At 37.6% G+C, this 19,932-nt stretch overlaps 1 protein-coding gene across 1 annotated transcript in view; it reads right to left on the reverse strand.

The window, feature by feature from the left end:
• fmc1 (formation of mitochondrial complex V assembly factor 1 homolog) overlaps nucleotides 1-12,760 on the reverse strand; it is a 31,696-nt gene extending 18,936 nt beyond the window's left edge. Inside the window, exon 1 of the mRNA XM_039765687.1 lies at nucleotides 12,599-12,760. Within this exon, the coding sequence (XP_039621621.1) occupies nucleotides 12,599-12,727 (129 nt within the window). The 5' untranslated portion in view covers nucleotides 12,728-12,760. The remainder of the gene's footprint in view (nucleotides 1-12,598) is intronic.
• Nucleotides 12,761-19,932: the final 7,172 nt, after the last annotated feature.

Below are 19,932 nucleotides of genomic sequence, written 5' to 3' on the forward strand. Positions count from 1 at the left end.
TGTTGCTAATAGGAGGGGAGCTAGCTGAGCGGAGAATTTCTTGTAAAACTCTGCAGGGTAGCCGTCAGGGCCTGCTGCTTTTCCACCTTGGAGTGACTTTATAGCATCCAGTAATTCTGATAATGACAGAGGTTTATCGAGTTCCTCCACACTAAAAGCGTCAATTTGTGGTATCTGTAATGTATCCAGAAATGCATTAGATTGTATATTGTCTTCTTTAAACTCAGTAGTATATAGGGATTTATAGTAGTCTCTAAAAGTGTACATTATATTTTTGTGTTCGATGATTTTATCTCCGTTCGTGTTAGTAATTACCGAGATTGCGCTATGCATATCTTGCTTGTGAATTTGTTGCGCTAAAAGCTTATTAGCTTTCTCCATGTTCATAATAATGATGTCTGGATTTGTAAATTAGTTGTTCAGTTTCTTTAGTTGTCAAGAGGTTTAATTCTGAATGTAGAGCCTGCCTCCTCTTATGTAGAGTCTCGCTTGGTAGTCTGGCATGTTCTTCATCTATTTTAGTAATTTCGCTTTTTATCTCTGCTACTTTCTTCGCTTCGGATTTATTTCTGTGGGAAAGATATGAGATAATCTGTCCTCTTAAGAAGGCCTTAAGAGTTTCCCAGAGTATTCCTGCAGAGATCTCAGGGATGTATTTGTCTCTAGAAAGAATTCGATTTGTTTGGATATAAATTCAGTACAATTCTCGTCAGCTAATAGAAGCAAATTGAGGCCATCTGGGGTGAGTGTATGGGGCTTAGTAATTTCAGCTCCAAGATCATCGGAGCATGGTCTGAAATAACAATAGCATCGTATTTACAAGATTTAATCTTAGGCAAGAAGTTATTATCTATAAAGAAGTAATCAATCCTTGAGTAGCAATGATGTACTGGTGAGTAGAAAGAATATGTTCTTGAATTTGGGTTTAAAAACCTCCAGGGATCTGATAAGTTGTGATCAGTTATAAACTTTGTAATTATCTTTGCGGTGTTAGTTGCCGTTCCCCCTGTGGAGGAAGTCTTATCTAAAAGTGGATTTAGAACACAATTAAAGTCCCCAGCCATTATAAGTTTATGAGTGTTCAGATTGGGAACGGATGCAAATAAATTTTCTATAAATTCCTTATCATCAACATTAGGTGCATAAACATTTATCAAAATCATTTTACAGTTAGATAAGTCTCCCATGACCATCACATATCTCCCTACCTAATATCTTAATTTGACTTTAACGTAAGCATATTCTTTATATGTACTAAACCAGTATTTTTATTTATGAAGGTAAATATCCTACTGTGTCCAGCCCTACTGAGCAGAAATTGATAAAAAACATATGTCAGATTTGGATGAGACTCTGAGCGAAATCTTAGCTGGTCTTAGATGAAAGCAAAGATTACAAGCATATTCACAGTATGTACATTCACTAAAAAAGAGTAATCTGTGTAAAATAAATTGAATAAGATTAATTAACTTATAAAAGGCAAATAAATTAGTGAAACTCTGAAATCTTCAAAGTACCTAATCCAAAACTAAACTGCTCAAAAAAATTAAAGGAACACTTTGAAAACACATCAGATCTCAATGGGAAAAAGAAATCCTCCTGGATATCTATACTGATATAGACTGGGTAATGTGTTAGGAACGAAAGGATGCCACATCGTTTGATGGAAATGAAAATGATCAACCTACAGAGCCCTGAATTCAAAGACGCCCCAAAAATCAGAGTGAAAAAATTATGTGGCAGGCTAGTCCATTTTGCCAAAATTTAATTGCAGCAACTCAAAATTGTACACAGCACTTTGTATGGCCCCTGTGTTCTTGTATACATGCCTGACAACATCGGTGCATGCTTCTAATGAGATGACAGATGGTGTTGTGGGGGATCTACTCCCAGATCTGGACCAGGACATCACTGAGCTCCTGGACAGTCTGCGGTGCAACCTGGTGGCATTGGATGGAACAAAACATAATGTCTCAAAGGTGTTCTATTGGATTTAGGTCAGGAAAGTGTGGTGGCTAGTCAATGGTATCAATTCCTTCATCCTCCAGGAACTGCCTGCATACTCTCACCACATGAGGCCAGGAATTGTCGTGCACCAGGAGCCACTGTACCAGCATAGGGTCTGACAATGGGTCCAAGGATTTCATCCTGATACCTAATGGCAGCCAAGGTGCCTTTGTCAAGCCTGTAGCGGTCTGTGTGACCCTCCATGGATATGCCTCCCCAGACAATCATTAACCCACCACCAAACTGCTCATGCTGAATGATGTTACAGGCAGCATAATGTTCTCCATGGCTTCTCCAGACCCTTTCACTTCTGTCACGTGCTCAGGGTGAACCTGCTCTCATCTGTAAAAAGCACAGGGCACCAGTGGTGCATCTGCCAATTCTGGTATTCTATGGCGAATGCCAATCAAGCTGCATGCTGCTGGGCAGTGAGCTCAGGGCCCATTAGAGGACATGGGGCCCTTGGGTCACCCTCATGAAGTCTTTCTGGTTGTTTGGTCAGAGACATTCACACCAGTGGCCTGCTGGAGGTCATTTTGTAGGGCTCTGGCAGTGCTCATCCTGTTCCTCCTTGCCCAAAGGAGCAGATACTGGTCCTGCTGATGGGTTATGGACCTTCTATGGCCCTCTCCAGCTCTCCTAGAGTAACTGCTTGTCTCCTAGAATCTCCTCCATGCCCTTGAGACTGTGCAGGGAGACACAGCAAACCTTCTGGCAATGACACGTATTGATGTGCCATCCTGGAGAAGTTGGACTAACTGTGCAACCTCTGTAGGGTCCAGGTATCGCCTCATGCTACCAGTAGTGACACTGACTGTAGCCAAATGCAAAACTAGTGAAGAAACAGTCAGAAAAGATGAGGAGGGAAAAATGTCAGTGGCCTCCACCTGTTAAACCATTCCTGTTTTGGGGGTCATCTCATTTTTGCCCCTCTAGTGCATCTGTTGTTAATTTCATTAACACCACAGCAGCTGAAACTGATTAACAACCCCCTCTGCTACTTAACTGACCAGATTAATATCCCATAAGTTTCATTGACTTTATGCTATACTCTGATTAAAAAGTGTTCCTTTAATTCTTTTGAGCAGTATATTTTATAAGGTTTTTATCATGAAAATTCTTAAACACAACTGATTTAATAAAAGTCTCTTTAATGCTTCATAGCAGCTTTGGGGAAACGTTACTTCCTTTATACAGTATCAGAATGTAGAAGAGTGCCACTATCTTGAATTGTTTTACTCACTTTCAGATTAGTGGCTCTTAAATTTTTACAAGGAAAGCAAAATCAATGAAAAAAATCTTTGCTGTAATTTCGATAGAAATCATGCAATTGTAAAAATAATTTAAGCATTCTTTTTTACTTTTCTCAGTCTATAAATGTAAATATTTAAATATGTATTTTTATTACTATATGACCTCTAGGATATTTGCTCATCCAAGTTTATAACCTGATACAAGAAAACAATAGTTTGAAAAACAGCAAACTGGGTATTGTCATGTTAAACCAGGAACCAATTAAATGAGCTCGCAAAATTGTTGCAACAGCACCACTTGCAGTCAAATCAAAAAGTCTACAATCTCTACAAAGGTACAATGAACGACAAAGTGTTTCCAATCATTTATGAAACTTGAACACTTACTATTACAGCAGTAAGCAAATGCATGCTCAGTTATTCAAAGAGCTTACGGTGGAATTATAAACACCAAACTCAGTTCTTTTCAGTACTTCAAGCAGCCAAATAAACAATGCTTGCTTATGTCCTTGTAAGGCGCACACACAATAAACAACACTCCCTGCCTTATAATTAAAGACTTCAGCCATCCAGCACAGATGCTTTACTTACTTTTACCTTCTGGCAAGTGGTATAAGGCCATCGATACACACATCAGTACATTCAGCAGAACCCAAAGTTCATAAGGCTGCAGAACATTCAAACATAATGAATGATACTGTATACACAATGCATGCTATGAACACTTTTTGTTTATTCTTTTGTACTTTATTTATTAACAGTTCAGAGGAAACACACAAGTAACAATTTCAATGTACTACGAACACAACAATAAACTTGAATTGAAGTTAAGATTGAGTTTAGTAAGTCTCACTTGAATAAGCCTTGTTCTGCAAGGCTCAATCTATTCCGTGTACACAAAGAGTTTCTCATTAACTTAGGAGGGCCTTAGGTAATCTGCAAATATGTGCATGCTTGTGGTATTTAAGCAGTTCCAAAAAAATATCTTCGACAACACCTATCATGGCTCAAAAAGCACAGAGGAGAATGCAACATCTAGATAGCTTGAAAAAGTTTAGAGTTTTATTTAATGGTTATAAAACACAAGAACATATAACAGAGACAATGTTATTCTTTACAGCAGTTGAACAAGAAGTAATACATGTCCTATAAAAACAGAAAAAGGAAATAACATTCGCTATTTAGAAAGCAAGACAGGCTACATAGCAATCTTATTAGATAGATTAAAGGCCACGGTATATTATGGTTCTGAAGTTGTGTATGGCATCATTAAATGAAAATAGCACTATTTAAATTAAAAAGGTTTCCTTTGAATTGCCCAGTTTGATTATAAATTTACTGTACTAGTGTGAGTGTCAGACTTCAAGAACTTAAAAAACAGTCAAAGAGTTCAAATCAGGGTACTGACATGCCGGACTGAGGGTTGGCACTGAGTACCAATGCCTCTTCTTCTGTCCCCCCAGACCATCCGAGGAGAAAACCATCTAAGTAATTCACTTCCGGCACCAAAAGAAGACCTCCTTCTACCTTCTGCCCTACAAACACGCCCTTCCTGCTTTCCCATTATAAAGTCAATCAGTTAACTCAATCAATCAGTCAGTCCAGTCATATGGTACTCATATCAGTCTTTTGAGACTACTCAACTTCATTCTTTTATTCTACAATATATGGGATGGATCCTCTTTTTTGGCTTGTTTTGTGCTTATTACACAGGTTAAATGAATTATTGAGGTATCCAATTGAACCACTTTGTTAATTGCTACTCTTTATTTGATACAATAAATATATTATCATGACATGCACAGTATATCAAAATACAATGTGCTATCTTTCTAATAATATTTTTGTGCTGTTTTTTTAAAAGTTTAAGTAGTACACAGGCTCACACTTCAATAAAATTTACATGGAAAGCAGCACATCACAGTTGACCCTAAGTGTGGCATTTTTTCTTGTACATCAAATTACTATGAACATCTCTTAGGTAATTAGTTTCTGAGGTTCACTGACTTAGACTTGGTACTTCTAGTATTAGAGAGTTTAAATTCACTCTTCACTCTTATATTACTTAGTTTTATTACTACATTTTACTTTGCCTCTTATAAAAAAACAAACGCAAAGGGGACAAATTAAGTAATAATTTATTATTAATTCTTAGTGTTTTCAATGTATAGTTTAGCTTTTAATGTTATATCATTTTGTAACACTTTTTACACATTGTTTAACTAAGAATGTAACAACAACATGCTAAAGAAAAGTCAGAACCTTTTTCCTAGGTTGAGGTTTTCATTAGTTGCAGGAGCCATAAACTCCCAAGCTCCAGCACACTAAAGTTTTATATTTAGCCTGGTACAGAGCATGCAAAGACATGACGCTTAGCTGCCTCAGTTACCAAAAGCAAATTGCCCCAGTCCTCCTTGGTGGAGCAAAAACCAAATGTAATAAGACCAGCTTGTTCAATTATGCAAGGTTTACTCATGACACTCGCTTTGTGGAATACCCTCTGCATTTTGCAATATCATGATGCCTCGCCACTTGTCCATGGCTTAAATATCACAGTCAGTCACTAATATAGTCTTACTTTTCAGCTACAAACTATTAATGCAATCAAATCCTTTAGGACACTAAGTGTTGTATTTTAAATAATTTCAGATTATACAATGATTGCCACCATTATTCAGATTGAATAACATAACAGTACATCACTAGATACAGTATGAACCGATGTCCTCTTTATTTTTTGTTAAATGTAACTATTAGGATATAATGAAGAAAGCAAACTTCACGGAACAAGATGAATTAATAGGAAAATGACAAAAAAAAAAGAGTTAATAGCTTAAAACTACAACAAGAATAAAAATATTCCTAAATTTCTTACAAACGTAAATCTTAAACTATTGATGTTTATTTAATGTAGAATAAGAGGAGAAACTAAGACCAGCTAAATCAAAGACGAGATCAATTTAAAGTAAAATGACTCACTGACTGTAAAACTGCTGGAACAAAAAGCCACAGGGGTTTCCAAGACTGGGACTGGAAACCACTGCCCTAATATCTCACGTTTAGTTCCTGCCTTTCATGATTATGACCTGTATTTTTACTGTTTCTTTGCTTCACTATTTTATATAACCCATACTTTCTCACCAAAAATAACACTGCTAGCGGCTCTGCTCTCCTTCCTCACTCCACAAATTCATTGCACATTCTTTAATCAACAAAGGTAAAAATTACAGGAAAATAGTGCAATTGTGCCAAAACTCTACATTTTAGGTCAATATCTTAATGATCATAATTGCCAAAATACAATTTGGCTAAAAATGTAAAAACATATATGGCTGTTTTGTTAAATATATTTAGATAATGTATAGCATTAATATCAAATGAAACAAAAATGTTAAAATATTTACAGCAGCCAACCACTGGAAATGGAAAGCACTTTTTCTTTACAAATTTCTTAGAGATGCAGCCTATCCTAGAAGCATCATTTAAAAATGTAAGAACTGGTCTTTGTACCTTTGGGATAATAAGAGTGGATTACACAGAAAAAAATAGAAAAATCCTGTTAATTCCACAAAGACTTTATATTGACTCGTAAATCAAACACTGAAGAGCTGTGAGACAGCAGCACTAACCGTTGTGCCACAGTGCCATTCTGGTTTGCAGCTTTTGTGAGGTTTATTTGAGTGGATACTTAAGCCAAAAAAGAAGCAGTCACTAGAATTTTATAAAAGTGTTTTATAATTTTTGTTCTGTTAGAACAGTATAACCAGTGACCTTTAAATCCCTCAAGTATTTATATTCCAGACCATAAATGCTCATTATTTAGCTGTGGAAGCAAATTCTTGACATTTTAGTCTTTAATTTTTCGCTAGGTATTTCTGAATACGTGATGATAATGCACATGGAATTGAATTATATAGATATTAGCTAAATCTATTTAAAGGTCCCAAAGCCTAAATGCACTTCTAAATATCAGTTTATTATATAAAAAAATCTTGGGATGAGACAAGACTTTTTCAGAGAGACCAATTGAGATATTTTCAGAGAGATAATTTCATGTCCCGCGAGACGAGACTTTGTGCCAACAGATGAATTGAAAACCTAACAGGTCCAAGCGGGGGCAGAAATAAAAGACAAACAACAGAAGAAGAAAAGACACATAGTAAAAGATAAAGAAGAATGTCGTAAAGATGTTCAAAAACGTTGGCGCGGAGCAGGTTGGAGATTATGAAAGTACTAAAATTTGAAAGTCTCAAAAAGCTGATACTAAAGATCACATTAGCACTAACAAACTGAAATTATTACTCAGTGAAATAACGGAACAGCGAAAAGAGATTGAATATATGGACATAGGTGATATGACAGAGCTACTACAAGTTTAACATCAAAGAAACCACAATTTGGCTAGGTTTATATTTATAATCACGGAGTTAAACGATCAGACGTATTAGAAATTCTACAGCTAATAATGGATACAAATCCATACATCCAAAAATATCTCACTTTACACGAAATTTATCTGAAAAACAGACAAAGAAGTTTTCTTGGATTTCTATATGTATCCGAAAGATCACACTCACATATATAATAAACCAACAGGTGACGAATTGTCAGCGATAACAGTTTAGAAAGACGGAGATATCAAAGACAGTTGATATTTGTGTTTATCGAAAAGCACAGCATGATTCGTCGCAAGCTCAACAGATTACATTAATGTTCAAAGAAATACTACGGGAACAACAGGCCAGACAAAGATTACATAAAATGATGCAAACAAACATCAATCATTAAACACTAAATAATAAATGAAAGTCAAGCAAAAAACAATAAACAAGAAAAAAATAGAAAACCATAAACACAATTTGTGTAAGCTTATGTAGGAGTCACATATACCCACATTGATAAAGAACAACAAATATGAGAAGACCACATTTTGTTATCAGTTTTGAAGCCAAAAGCTCAATGAACAGAGGCCTTTTAATGGCATTTCTTTTGATGAGCAGCCACTGACCACTGGACAAATAATTTGTTAGTATCCATGAAAACATAAAATTATATATTTTATTCTCAGGCATCACTACAAACTACATGGACTAAGTAATATATAAAAATAAATATCTTTGTGTGGAGTGTTCATTTAAGTGGCTTAGACATAAATGCTAATGGTTTTAACACATGCACAAATACACATACTTTGTCAAGCACACTTAATCCAATACTATATATATATATATATATATATATATATATATATATATATATATATATATATATATAAAGCTTCCATTTATATACATATATAAAATTGTCACATTCTGATAAAAAGAAAAACATTTACTCTATCATCCAGCACTATAAGAGTCAGAGGGAGAGAAAATGCAGATGATGGGCAAGAGGCATTTAAGACAGCCACAAATTTATATAAAAAGAACTCAGTATTATTATCAAGGAACAGGACAAGAGAGGACAAAGAGGATTATGATATGTAACCAATGAGAGGTTTTGGAGGTAAACAAGGGGTTTGTTTAGTTACAGGAGAAAACAAGCCTGACGCCCTCTCTATGACTCCATTTATGCCCTTTTACTATGCCAGTCTTTGGAATGCTATTTATAAACACATTGGTCACATGTGGTCACCTAAAGTGCCAACTAACTTCAGTGCTGAAAAAGAGATCTGTTCAAAATTTCCTCTTTTCGTTAAGAATAGGCCAGTAACTACTGTTCTGGTGATAAATGTGTTCACATAAAATAAAATAAATAACAGATCCATTTTCAAACTTGCTAACTTGGTTCAAGGTTGCAGGGAGACTGAACTAGTCCTGAACATTATCAGCCATTGTTACCTCTCAGGACTAGAACTGAAATCCACTTAGCAGAATTACTGCACTGCTTCTTCTTCCAACAACAATGAATCACATAAACTGTTTGCACAAGTGGGAAACTATGATGTGCTAAGCTACTGTAATTTAGGCTAGGCAAGGCATCTTATTTCTATAACATTTTCTATAATTGTAAAGTTATTCTAGGCATCTTTACAGATTAAAAAACACAAACAAAACAAGTTACAATATAAAGCTGAAAGCATTTAGGCAATACAGTGGAAAAAGTTAAAAATAAAACATATTAAAAATAATATATAAAATAAAAGTAAAAACTAAAATATCAACAAGCAGAAGAAAGAAATCAATAAAATACATCTGATTTCAAAGTTAATAAAACAAGCAAAAACTGTAAAAGAAACGTAAGAAAATGATCAGAAATAAAAACTAATTAAAAGCCAAACTACAAAGGCAAATAAAAAAATAAAGACAATTTGAACATTATGTGGTAACCGCAACTAATAGAAGATCATGCAATACAACACGTTCATGGTGGCTTATGGGTACTTCAGACTGCGCACAGTGTAATGCTCTACCATTAGTCTAGTTGAAGTCAGATGCTGTGGGACTGCAGGATTGTTGAACAATGCGCCATAGTGAGATTTCTTTGGGCAGGGTGAGAGGAATCTGCTGAAATTCACTGAATGATGTTGGCTCAGTTCAGAAGTAAAATCAGCATGACTTGATGAAAAGTGTTGGAATGGGCAGAAAGGTGCAAAGTGTAACTGACAATATGGATCTGGACGTGTTATAGTTCATGACTTGGGGTACAGCAAACTTTGCACAAAATGGGCACCCAAACAGCTTACTGATCTTCTTAAGCAACAGTGCATGGAGGTTGGCACCCAATTCCTGAAACATGAAGAAGATTCAACTGTTTTGGAACAGTTGGTAACCGGAGATGAGGCATTACCATGAGCCAGAAAGCTGGAGACAAAGCACGCAGTGTCTGTCTCCATCAGTAAAGAAGAAACTTAAAAAAACAGCCCTCTGCCAAGAAAATCAAGATGACCTGCTTTTGGGACAGGAAGGGTCCTATTCTGGCTCATTTTCAGAAACACAGGCAATCAGTGAATAGGGCAACAAACTGTGCTATGCTTAGAGAAAAACTGAAAACTGCAATTCACAGCAAAAGAAGATGAATTGAAAGAGGAGAAATGCATGCTGTCAAAAACAGTCTTGTTGCTCCATGACAAAAAAACCCCATGCAGCGGGCACAATGATGGAGGCAATGCAATAGCTGAGGTTTGAACGCGCAAATTTACAGCCCTGATCTAGCACAATGCAACAATCTCATCCTCAGTCCTCCACTTAAAGACGCTCTACATGGCTGCAGGTTCACCTCTGATGATGAGGTTAAGGAAGTGATGCAGACCTGGAGGCGGAAGCACTCAAAAAGCTTCTTTCCTAAGGAATGAAGAAGTCAATACAAGAAGTGCATCGACCTGAAAGGACACAATGTGGAGAAGAGGTACAACTGTTACATTTATCAGCTCACAGTTACCAGTATCCAGCCTTTACTTTTTGATTCTCCCTCATAAAAAGATATGTTTAAGCATAGAGATGAAAACTGTAATGATATGAACCAAAGGTGGTACTCTGTTCCATAATTTTGGGGCCCTGTATGTAAACACTGCTGATTTTTTTAAAATTTGAGGCACACATAACAAGCCAGCATCCAGAGATCGTATTGGCCAGAAAGGTTTACAAAAAAGAAATACATGAATTAAGTAGTTGGGGGCCATGGAATGAACTGCCTTATAGACCAGATGTAAAATTTTATTACTGTGCAAAATTTAGTAGGCAAAGTAAGGCAGCTAAGAGAGAATTAATATGGTCCAATTTCTTAGTCCTTGTAAGAGCTCTGGAAATGGTATTTTGTACCAACACCCACTCAAGCAGTGCATTATAGTAACCATGTCTAGACGAAATAAAATCATGCACTCATTTTTCAGCATCATCAGCTGACAACATATTCCTTACAACAAACTGAAGCATATAGGGCAGGAGTGTCCAACTCCAATCCTGGAGGGGCTGCAGGTTTTCATTCTAACCGTCTTCTTAATTAGTGACCTGCTGCTGCTAAGTAATGTCTTTTGCCTTAATTTTAATTGATCTGACTCAGACCCCTGAATGGTTTCTTTTTTTCCTTCATTAACAACCAAACAATAATCAGACACAAAACGAGCCGACACGTGACCAGCTAACCTGTGCCCATCACAAGATAGCTGAAAATAAACAAAGGTGAAAGTCTCAGTACAGCTGATCTGCTCAGGTCACCAAAACATCATAACTGTGTTTTTAGAAAATCAACAGTTTGGGAAATGTCTACCATGGCTGAATGTGAGCCGCATCAAGCTATGGAATTAAATAACAGGTTTCTAATTAAGATATCGTTTGGAGTTTGAAGCCCCAGTTTAGCTGGTCATCTGTTGGCTCGTTTCGTGTCTCATTTCTGTTTGGCTGCCATTTAATGAAGAGAATAATGAATTCAGAAAATTGAAATCGTTAAAACCGGGCTATTAAAATGAAGGGAAAAGACATTAAATAGCAGTGAAAACTGATCAATGATTAGGAATAGAGTCAGAATGAAAACCAGCAGCTACTGCGGCTGTCCAGGGTGGGAGTTGGACACCCAGATATACGGCTTAAAAGATGGGGTTGAATCGAAGACAATACCAAGGTTTTTAACAGTGTTTTTTTAAATTACAGAACTGCCGTGCTTACATTACAAGGCAAATTTACAATTTGCAATTTACATGTCAAATGACATTTAACAGCCTCTTCAAACATAAATTGTATCAACGAATGATAAGGAATATCTCAAAGTATAGTAGACAGTAAGAAAAAGAGGACAACAGTCTTAATGAAACATGTACGAACTAAATGTATTGAAAGATATACTGAGAATAAGACCAATATGGTCATATCGGAGTTTGCAAGCAAGAAGTATGGCCAACTTTAAAACACAGCATCATACAGCCAGGAGTAAAGGGGTTTCTAAATATAAAATGCAATTTATAAAGTTTTCATGGAGGCCAGTTGTTTTTTGACATCTGTTTATTAAATTGTGATGCTACACTGTATATATAAATGCATAAGGCAAACATTTAAGGACGATGAAACAAACGAACGCGTCTGTTTTACAGGTGTTAATTTTATTTACCAATTTAGCATTACCATTAAATCCCATGTGATTGTACTGGTAATACTTTTTATTACAACTACACTCAAAATCTCCCCATACAATGTATGGCATACATGAGAATAGCCAATAAGAATGCCGTATGAAGAACAACAAAAAAATCGATAACTTGGATAGGCGCAGCTGGCTCGAACGTCACTCATACGTTTCTACTGAATGTCAAACACACACACACCGGCAACAGCGTGCCCTTGTAATGCTCCGATTACCCAAGATAATAACTCGTATCATTTTGATTGTTTTAGGTCACCATGTACCTGGTTCTTCCGGAACTGCTCCATCATGTATCTGTACGCCATGCTTTGTTGATATTTATGACCACATTGAGCTCGGAGCTCCTTTAGAATTCCGCGACACACACGCAACGGAGAGCCTACGGACGCCATGTTTGCGCTTTTCAGTTAGACTCGATTGTAGAGCACGGAACGATGCGAGCGTCAGGATCATCGATGGGCGATGTCATCGAACTCAGCCTCGGGTTGGAGCGCCACCTTCTTGTAATTTGTGAGAATTGACCTTAACGGGTTTATAAAACAGTGGAATGTAAAGTAAAAGAAGTGAAGATATGATTGAATACGTCATGTTAGGTCCTACAAATGGACAGCAGAATATTTAAATTTTACCAAAACAATAGGCTTATTAAAATGTTTATTGATTTATTTTATTTTAGGCATTGCATTTCAAGCCACATACTTTGAGCACAGGCCAGTATAAGTGACCTGGTCAGGGCTGGATTGAGAATGAAAAATAGATACTAAACTGTAAGAGTGAAAAAGCAAATTATGCTATTCACTTATGGTGCTTTTAAGTGAATTAATGCAATTTTATAATCCATGTATTCTCCTTTTTTTATTGATTATGTTCTTAATGGTAAGGAATCTCTTTTTTCTGATCCCTCTTCTGATTACTGGTTACTTATTTTGATTGATGGGTAAGAAACGGAAAAGGGAAGAAAAAAAACAAAGAGTGACAGAAGGCTTAACACCTAGAGAAAGGTCAAACGAAAGAACTTGTCTTTTATTAGTCCATGTCACACTACTCAATGATAATATTGTAGTATTGGTGCCGAACGCCACAATGGATGGATTCCCTGCTCTTTACATGGCTTTTTGAGGTGACTCGCTAACCTTAAAAGGACCACTCAGCTTTTGCCACACTAGTTGGAAAAGCATGCGACTTTGCAGGTTTGCCATTTTATACAGGCGCCCCTGCCGCTGGTGATTTAATGCCAGCTCATACTTGGGTGACTCATCCCTGGCTGATGTAACTTGTCAGCACCGTTACAAAACTATGTACAGTATTATAAAACCACTGAATGTGTAACTTCAAAAAGCTATATGTGCATTGTGATAGACAGCCGGCAGTTCAACACGGCCAGGACGCCTACAGAGTGGAAGGACGGGAGAAGGCAACCTCTTTGGGACACCACTTCCCCCAAGACACTAGATGGCAGCTTCCCTGGTCTGCAGAGGTGCTCTGGATTCCCACAGGGTACTATAGGACATGGAGTTTGGCAACACAGCCTTGCTGGGTACCGTGGGTGCCGCCAGGGGACACTGCAAAAGAACCTGGGGAGTCATGTCTCATCCATAGCCCGGAAGTACTTCCCAGTCACAAGGACGAAAGCCCAGATGTACTTCCAGGCTGAAGAAAACTTGAATTCTCCTTCTGACCCGGAAGTGCCGGCAAGTCACATAAACAGAAGGACAGAAGCTCTTTCTGGTCAAAGACTATAAAAAGGACTGTAGAAGACCCAGCAAGCAAGCCAGAGTTGGAAGGAAGTGGAAAAAGCTTGCTGGGAGGTGTGGAGGAGAAAAGACAAGAAGGAGAATTGTGCTTATTGTGTTTATTTGCCTGTTTAGTGTGGCTGTGGTGCTTAGGGCACTGTTTTAGAGAAGAGAAGAAATAAAAATACTTCTCAGTGCTTTCACCCTGTGTCCTGTGTGTCTGTCTGTTGGGTTTAAAGGGGCAACAGCGACCTCTAGCGTTCACAGCATGTATGAATTTTATATATTTGTGTATTTCTGTGCAAAATGGCATGATGGCATAGTGATTAGCACTGGCACTTCTCAGATTCAGTGTCCTGGGTTTGAATGCAACGCCAAGCTGCTGTTTTTAAAGACTTTGCACATTCTGCATATGGAGGAATATTTCAGACAAAATAAAATAAATGTGCAAATAAATAAAAGTACAGAGAAATGTGAGCATAAATAAATAAATGTGTCATGAAATGTAAGCATAAATAAATAAATGTGTAATGAAATGGGAGCAAAAATACATACATTTGCCACAAAATATGTTTTGCTGCTTATTTATTTATTTAATTTTGTCCGCCACCAAACATGGCATGAAATACGACTTTAAACAAAACTGTCACTTTGACTCGTCAAAGTTGAGTGGGTGGGCTCTAGCACATACTGTGCTTTGATTGGTGAATTGTCTTCTGTAGATTGCTCATGCCTATTTCGATATGTCAGAACGGTAGATGGAGGTTAATGAAACATCGCAAGAATTAATTAGAAAAATGCTTACTACTGTCGATGAAATGAATTCTGCCAAAGTGATCACGTATTTCAAAGAGAACATTGAAAATTTATCAGAAGAAATTACAATGTTGATGACCATTTCAGACTACAATATTGTTAATACTATTTTTGAAAACATCAAAGTACTGGTGCAATGGACTAATCTACAGAGCAGTTCAGGTCATGAAGTTACCTGCCCTGGACACCCATCCTTTGACATTACAGCTGATTCAATAGAACAATTTCATGTATACAGTTTAAAAGTACAACAGGTTGCAGATCTCCATATTGCTTAGACGAACACAAGGCGAATGAGCCAGTCAATGTGTGAGATACAGTTACTTTGACACAGAAAGCCCAAAGCAATGCCAACTAATATGTTGAACTCAATATTTCACTGTTGAGTCTTGAGTCAGGTGCATAGTCGCAGCCACAGTGTCAAACATGATCAGCGACAAAATATTAGAACAATCAGACTCAATGTAACTGTCCAGTTATATTGTTTTTTTTATTATTCCCGCATGCTAGCAATGTTTTGTGCAAATATCTGGTGACCTACACGCTTTAGTTTTCATGGGCGCTGACTTGTCATAAACTGCAGGGGGGGGTTACACCAATAATGATAATAAAAATCCTCAAACTATCATAGCTTAGAAGAAACAGACATGGCAAACTAAAATTAAACAATCAAAACATCAAGAGGACTAAACATCTTAAAGTGAATTCCTAAAAGCTGATTTCATTCGAACCATAATCATCATCCAAATGAGCTTACATTACAAATTGTGTGAAAGCTTGGCAAATATCGTTCTCCATTGTTCTTTATCTGTGACTTTGGTTTTTGGCTTACTGAAAAGTTCTCCATAGCCCGCCTTTCTGCCTGGAAAAACCCTGTAAAGGTGTGCTTTGATTGGGTAGTTATATTTCATCATTTGAATGTGCAAGCATACTGTAAATAGGAATTATGGGGAAATGTTTAAAGATAATCATTGTACTTCAGTTTCATGGCATTTTGTCATTATATTAAATTTGTCAATTTCAATTGATTGTATGAACCATTTTTTTTTACTTTATTTCCTACTTGTTTTCTGCAGTATCACTCCGTATAAGTGTATTTTTCTGAGGCAGTTTTGTAAACAGATATTGCTAAAACACTCTAAACACTTCACCCTCCCCAGTCCTGGCTTCTCTCTCGTGTCTCCAGGTTTCTCTGTACACGTCTGCCAGTGGTGATTACAATCAAAACAAAGACGGCAGCAGGATGACATTTATAGCTTTGCCTACAGCAGCAAAAAATGTTAGAGCCGGCCCAGCTTACACTTAAGATGTCCAGATTTAACCAGGATAGTCCAAATTTCAGTCTGTGTAACCCAACAAATAATTTTAAGATACCAATATATTCAGATTTTAACAGGCTGGACATCTAAAAGTTTTATTGTGCAGCAAACATAGCTCCACAAACAAAGAAAACATTAACATCTATTGGCTGTTAGTGCACTGGAAAATCTAGGGATGCTCAAGCCCCCTACCCATTCTTCAATTTTAAATATATATAACATCACCTGCAAAATTCCCAAGCCACCTCCACTCTTAGATTTCACATACAAAATAAACTACGCATCCAAAACTTCAAAGGAGACGCAGCCCTAAACGCACAACTCCAAGAAAAGGATCTGGTTTGGGACTGCTCACCCTACCTACAGTGTCCACAGCTGATTTCTGCATTGTGTCCAATGTTCAGCTTGTACTGCATTAGGAGTATTTCAATGTTATGTCTTTGTGCAAACTGTATAGAGTTCAGCACTATGTAGTTATTTTTTTATTGTTATTTTTTTACCAAGGTCTAATATTATTAGCATGCAGTCTGGTGTAGTGTTTAAGGCTTTGGTACTAGTAATTCAAACCCTGAGCTTGTGGATTCAAATCCTGCTACTGATGCTGTGCGACCAGAAGCAAGTCACTTCATCTGTCTGTACTCCAAGTGGAAAAACAAAAGAAATGTAATCAATTGTATCTGAAATGATGTACAAGCTATGGACTATGGCCAGCTTGTCATCCCGGCCAGTACCCCCAGGCCGCCAGATGGAGCCCCTCCTGCAGCATGGAGGTGCCCCGAAGACCAGCAGGGAATCATGGACAATGGAGTTTTCACCCACAGCCCTGCTAAATACCACAGGGGCCGCTAGAGGGAGCTGCAGAGAGGAGCAAAGAGTCATATGTGCCCTATAACCCGGAAGTGCATCATAGGCAAAGCGACAGCAGAAGTGAAGTACTTCCGGGATGAAGAAAAGGACTTTTTATCTGACCCAGAAGTGATAAGGATCACATGAACTGGGGATTGGAACACTTCCGGGTCAGGGACTATAAAAGGACAGTGACAGCTCCCAGACGGCAAGCTGAGCTGGGTGGAAGGGTGGCAACACGTCTGGGAGTGGAGGAATTGTTTATTAGTGATTATTGTGTATTGTTGGATGAGTATAGTGGAGAGGAGGTGCTTTGTGTACCGTTACTTATAAATAGTCATCTTTTGGACTTTTATCTGGTGTCTGATGTCTTGGACAGGGGTTCAAGGGAGCGATACTGCCCCCTATCTGTCACAAAGCGTAAGTCACCTAGGAAACAGGTGTCAGTCAAGTAAGAATAATATTATTAGGTCACTGGAGCTGATTGCTCTTGAACACCCTATATAAAAATGTCCACGAGTAAAATATTGCTGCATTAGATCAATTCCTGCTTTTCCTTGTTTTTTTGTGTTTGCTGATGGTGTAATAAGTACAGAAAACTCGTGACAACTTCACAAAGGTTTGGGAAGTAGCCCTGTATAATGCCCAGCCCAAGGACCCAATATTAAACATGGGATCAAAACAAAATCATTTGATAAAAAAACAGAGGTTGAAACGGGGCTATTTATACAAAAGAAAATCAGGAAATTAAATCAAAATATTGGAACGGAAGTGACATCATTGGCTTGTTGACGGAAGAGACATTGTCATGTCGGCGCCAGAAGTGATGTCATCAAGTCGGACACAGGAAGTGGTGAGTTATTGTTTTCCTTCATTGGTTCTGTTGGTAGAGAGAGTGTGATTGAAATTTTACATCTTATTAAAGAAAGAAACATCCTCTAATAGGACAAATCATTAATCAGGCAGGAGAAAACATGTTCATTGTATCTTTTAATTACTCCTCAGCAAAAATGCCTTGAAGATAGCATTCTTCAGAAGCACTCTGTTACAGCAGGGCCTGAATAGTCAGAGAAACAAAGAATAACAGGTTCATTTTATAAGTTATTGAATTTACATAGGGTGGCACGGTGGCACAGTGGTAGCGCTGCTGCCTCGCAGTTAGGAGACCTGGGTTCGCTTCCTGGGTCCTCCCTGCGTGGAGTTTGCATGTTCTCCCCGTGTCTGCGTGGGTTTCCTCCCACAGTCCAAAGACATGCAGGTTAGGTGGATTGGCGATTCTGCGGTGGGTTGGCGCCCTGCCCGGGATTGGTTCCTGCCTTGTGCCCTGTGTTGGCTGAGATTGGCTCCAGCAGACCCCCGTGACCCTGTATTCAGATTCAGCGGGTTGGAAAATGGATGGATGGATGAATTTACATACAGTGTCAATCAATGCATATATTTTACTCTGGTTGGTTCATTGGTTTACACCCAAATGATTTATATAAAATAAAAGTCTATTATATTATATTCTGGTTCTTCATATACCTTTGAGTTGCGCCACCACCCTTGAAATTTCTGTGCATATAATAACTGTCCATTCTCTTTTATTGGACATTTGCTGATTTCTTAGTCATCCTTCAGTACATTTTGTATATTACATCAGCCTTTCTTCTGGTACATTCTTTTTTACTTTGACCATGTCAGTATTTTTCCAAATCCAATTCTTATATTTCAGTATACATATTGTTGTTCACTTGATCTTTATCTCATTTCTGACTTTTGGTAACCCTTATGCTATTTCTTAAAGATAAATGCTATGTTACCCTAAAATTATTCTTCCACAAGGGAGAGCTTTTATTGGCTAAGTAAAAAGATTACAATATGCAAGCTTTCAAGGCAACTCAGGACCCTTTTTCAGGCAAGATGTAATACAGAAACTGAAGTTCCCTGTGTTTATATACACACACTAGGACAAGAAACAACATTGGCAAATCTTAAATGTAAAAAATTAATAGGTTCATTCAGGCTAAGATTAATTTAACAAGAGAGAAAAGAACAATGTATGGTCAAGATCTTTGGATATCTTTTCTTTTTTCCCTTTTTTCTTGGGCTAGCTCCCTCTTATATACCTCCATGTGCGCAACGCCTCAATCACATACTGCAGAAGGCAGACAAAGCAAATGAGACGGACCGCACCCTCACGTGCAGGTGTGCCTGACCTCAATTACCCCACCAACCTCCTGCAGCAGTGTGAGCACACACACCCACGGAGATCGACCTGGCCATTCAATTATTTCTCTCTATTATAGAAACAAATCTTGGAAGGAGACAAGACGTGATTTTCTCTGAGAGACACTTTCAAGAGATTTAACCCCACCTGGGGCCGGAAATAAAAGACAAAGAGTAGATGAAAAAGTATAATGTCGTAAAGAATTCAAAAAGGCTGGCGCGGTACACATGCAGAGCAGGTTAGAGATAATGGAAGAACGAAAATTTGAAAGTCTCAAAAAACGGATAGGAAAGATCACATTAGCGCAAACAAACGGAAATTATTACTCAGTGAAATAATGGAACAGCCAGAAGAGACTGAATATATTGTTTGGATTTAAACTTTAAGTCAGAGACTTGTAGATCGCCTAATTTGTGTTGCCAGCGAGAATTAAAAGATTCCAAAAATGTAGACGCGGTATGAATTCCTGTGAGACAGAGACTTTTAATATGAGATTCTTTCAAGTCACGCCCTACTTACAACTATTTTCAAACAAGACCACGGTCATCTAACCTCAGTTGTGTGAATGCTTTTGGCAGATACACTTCCTGCGCTCTCAGCTCTTATAAATTTTATCAGGACAATAATTGTATACATTCACATCAATGACTAAGCGAAGAAGAAAGAGTATGGAC

Source organism: Polypterus senegalus, chromosome 10, assembly GCF_016835505.1.
Source record: "Polypterus senegalus isolate Bchr_013 chromosome 10, ASM1683550v1, whole genome shotgun sequence".
NCBI lineage: Eukaryota > Metazoa > Chordata > Cladistia > Polypteriformes > Polypteridae > Polypterus > Polypterus senegalus.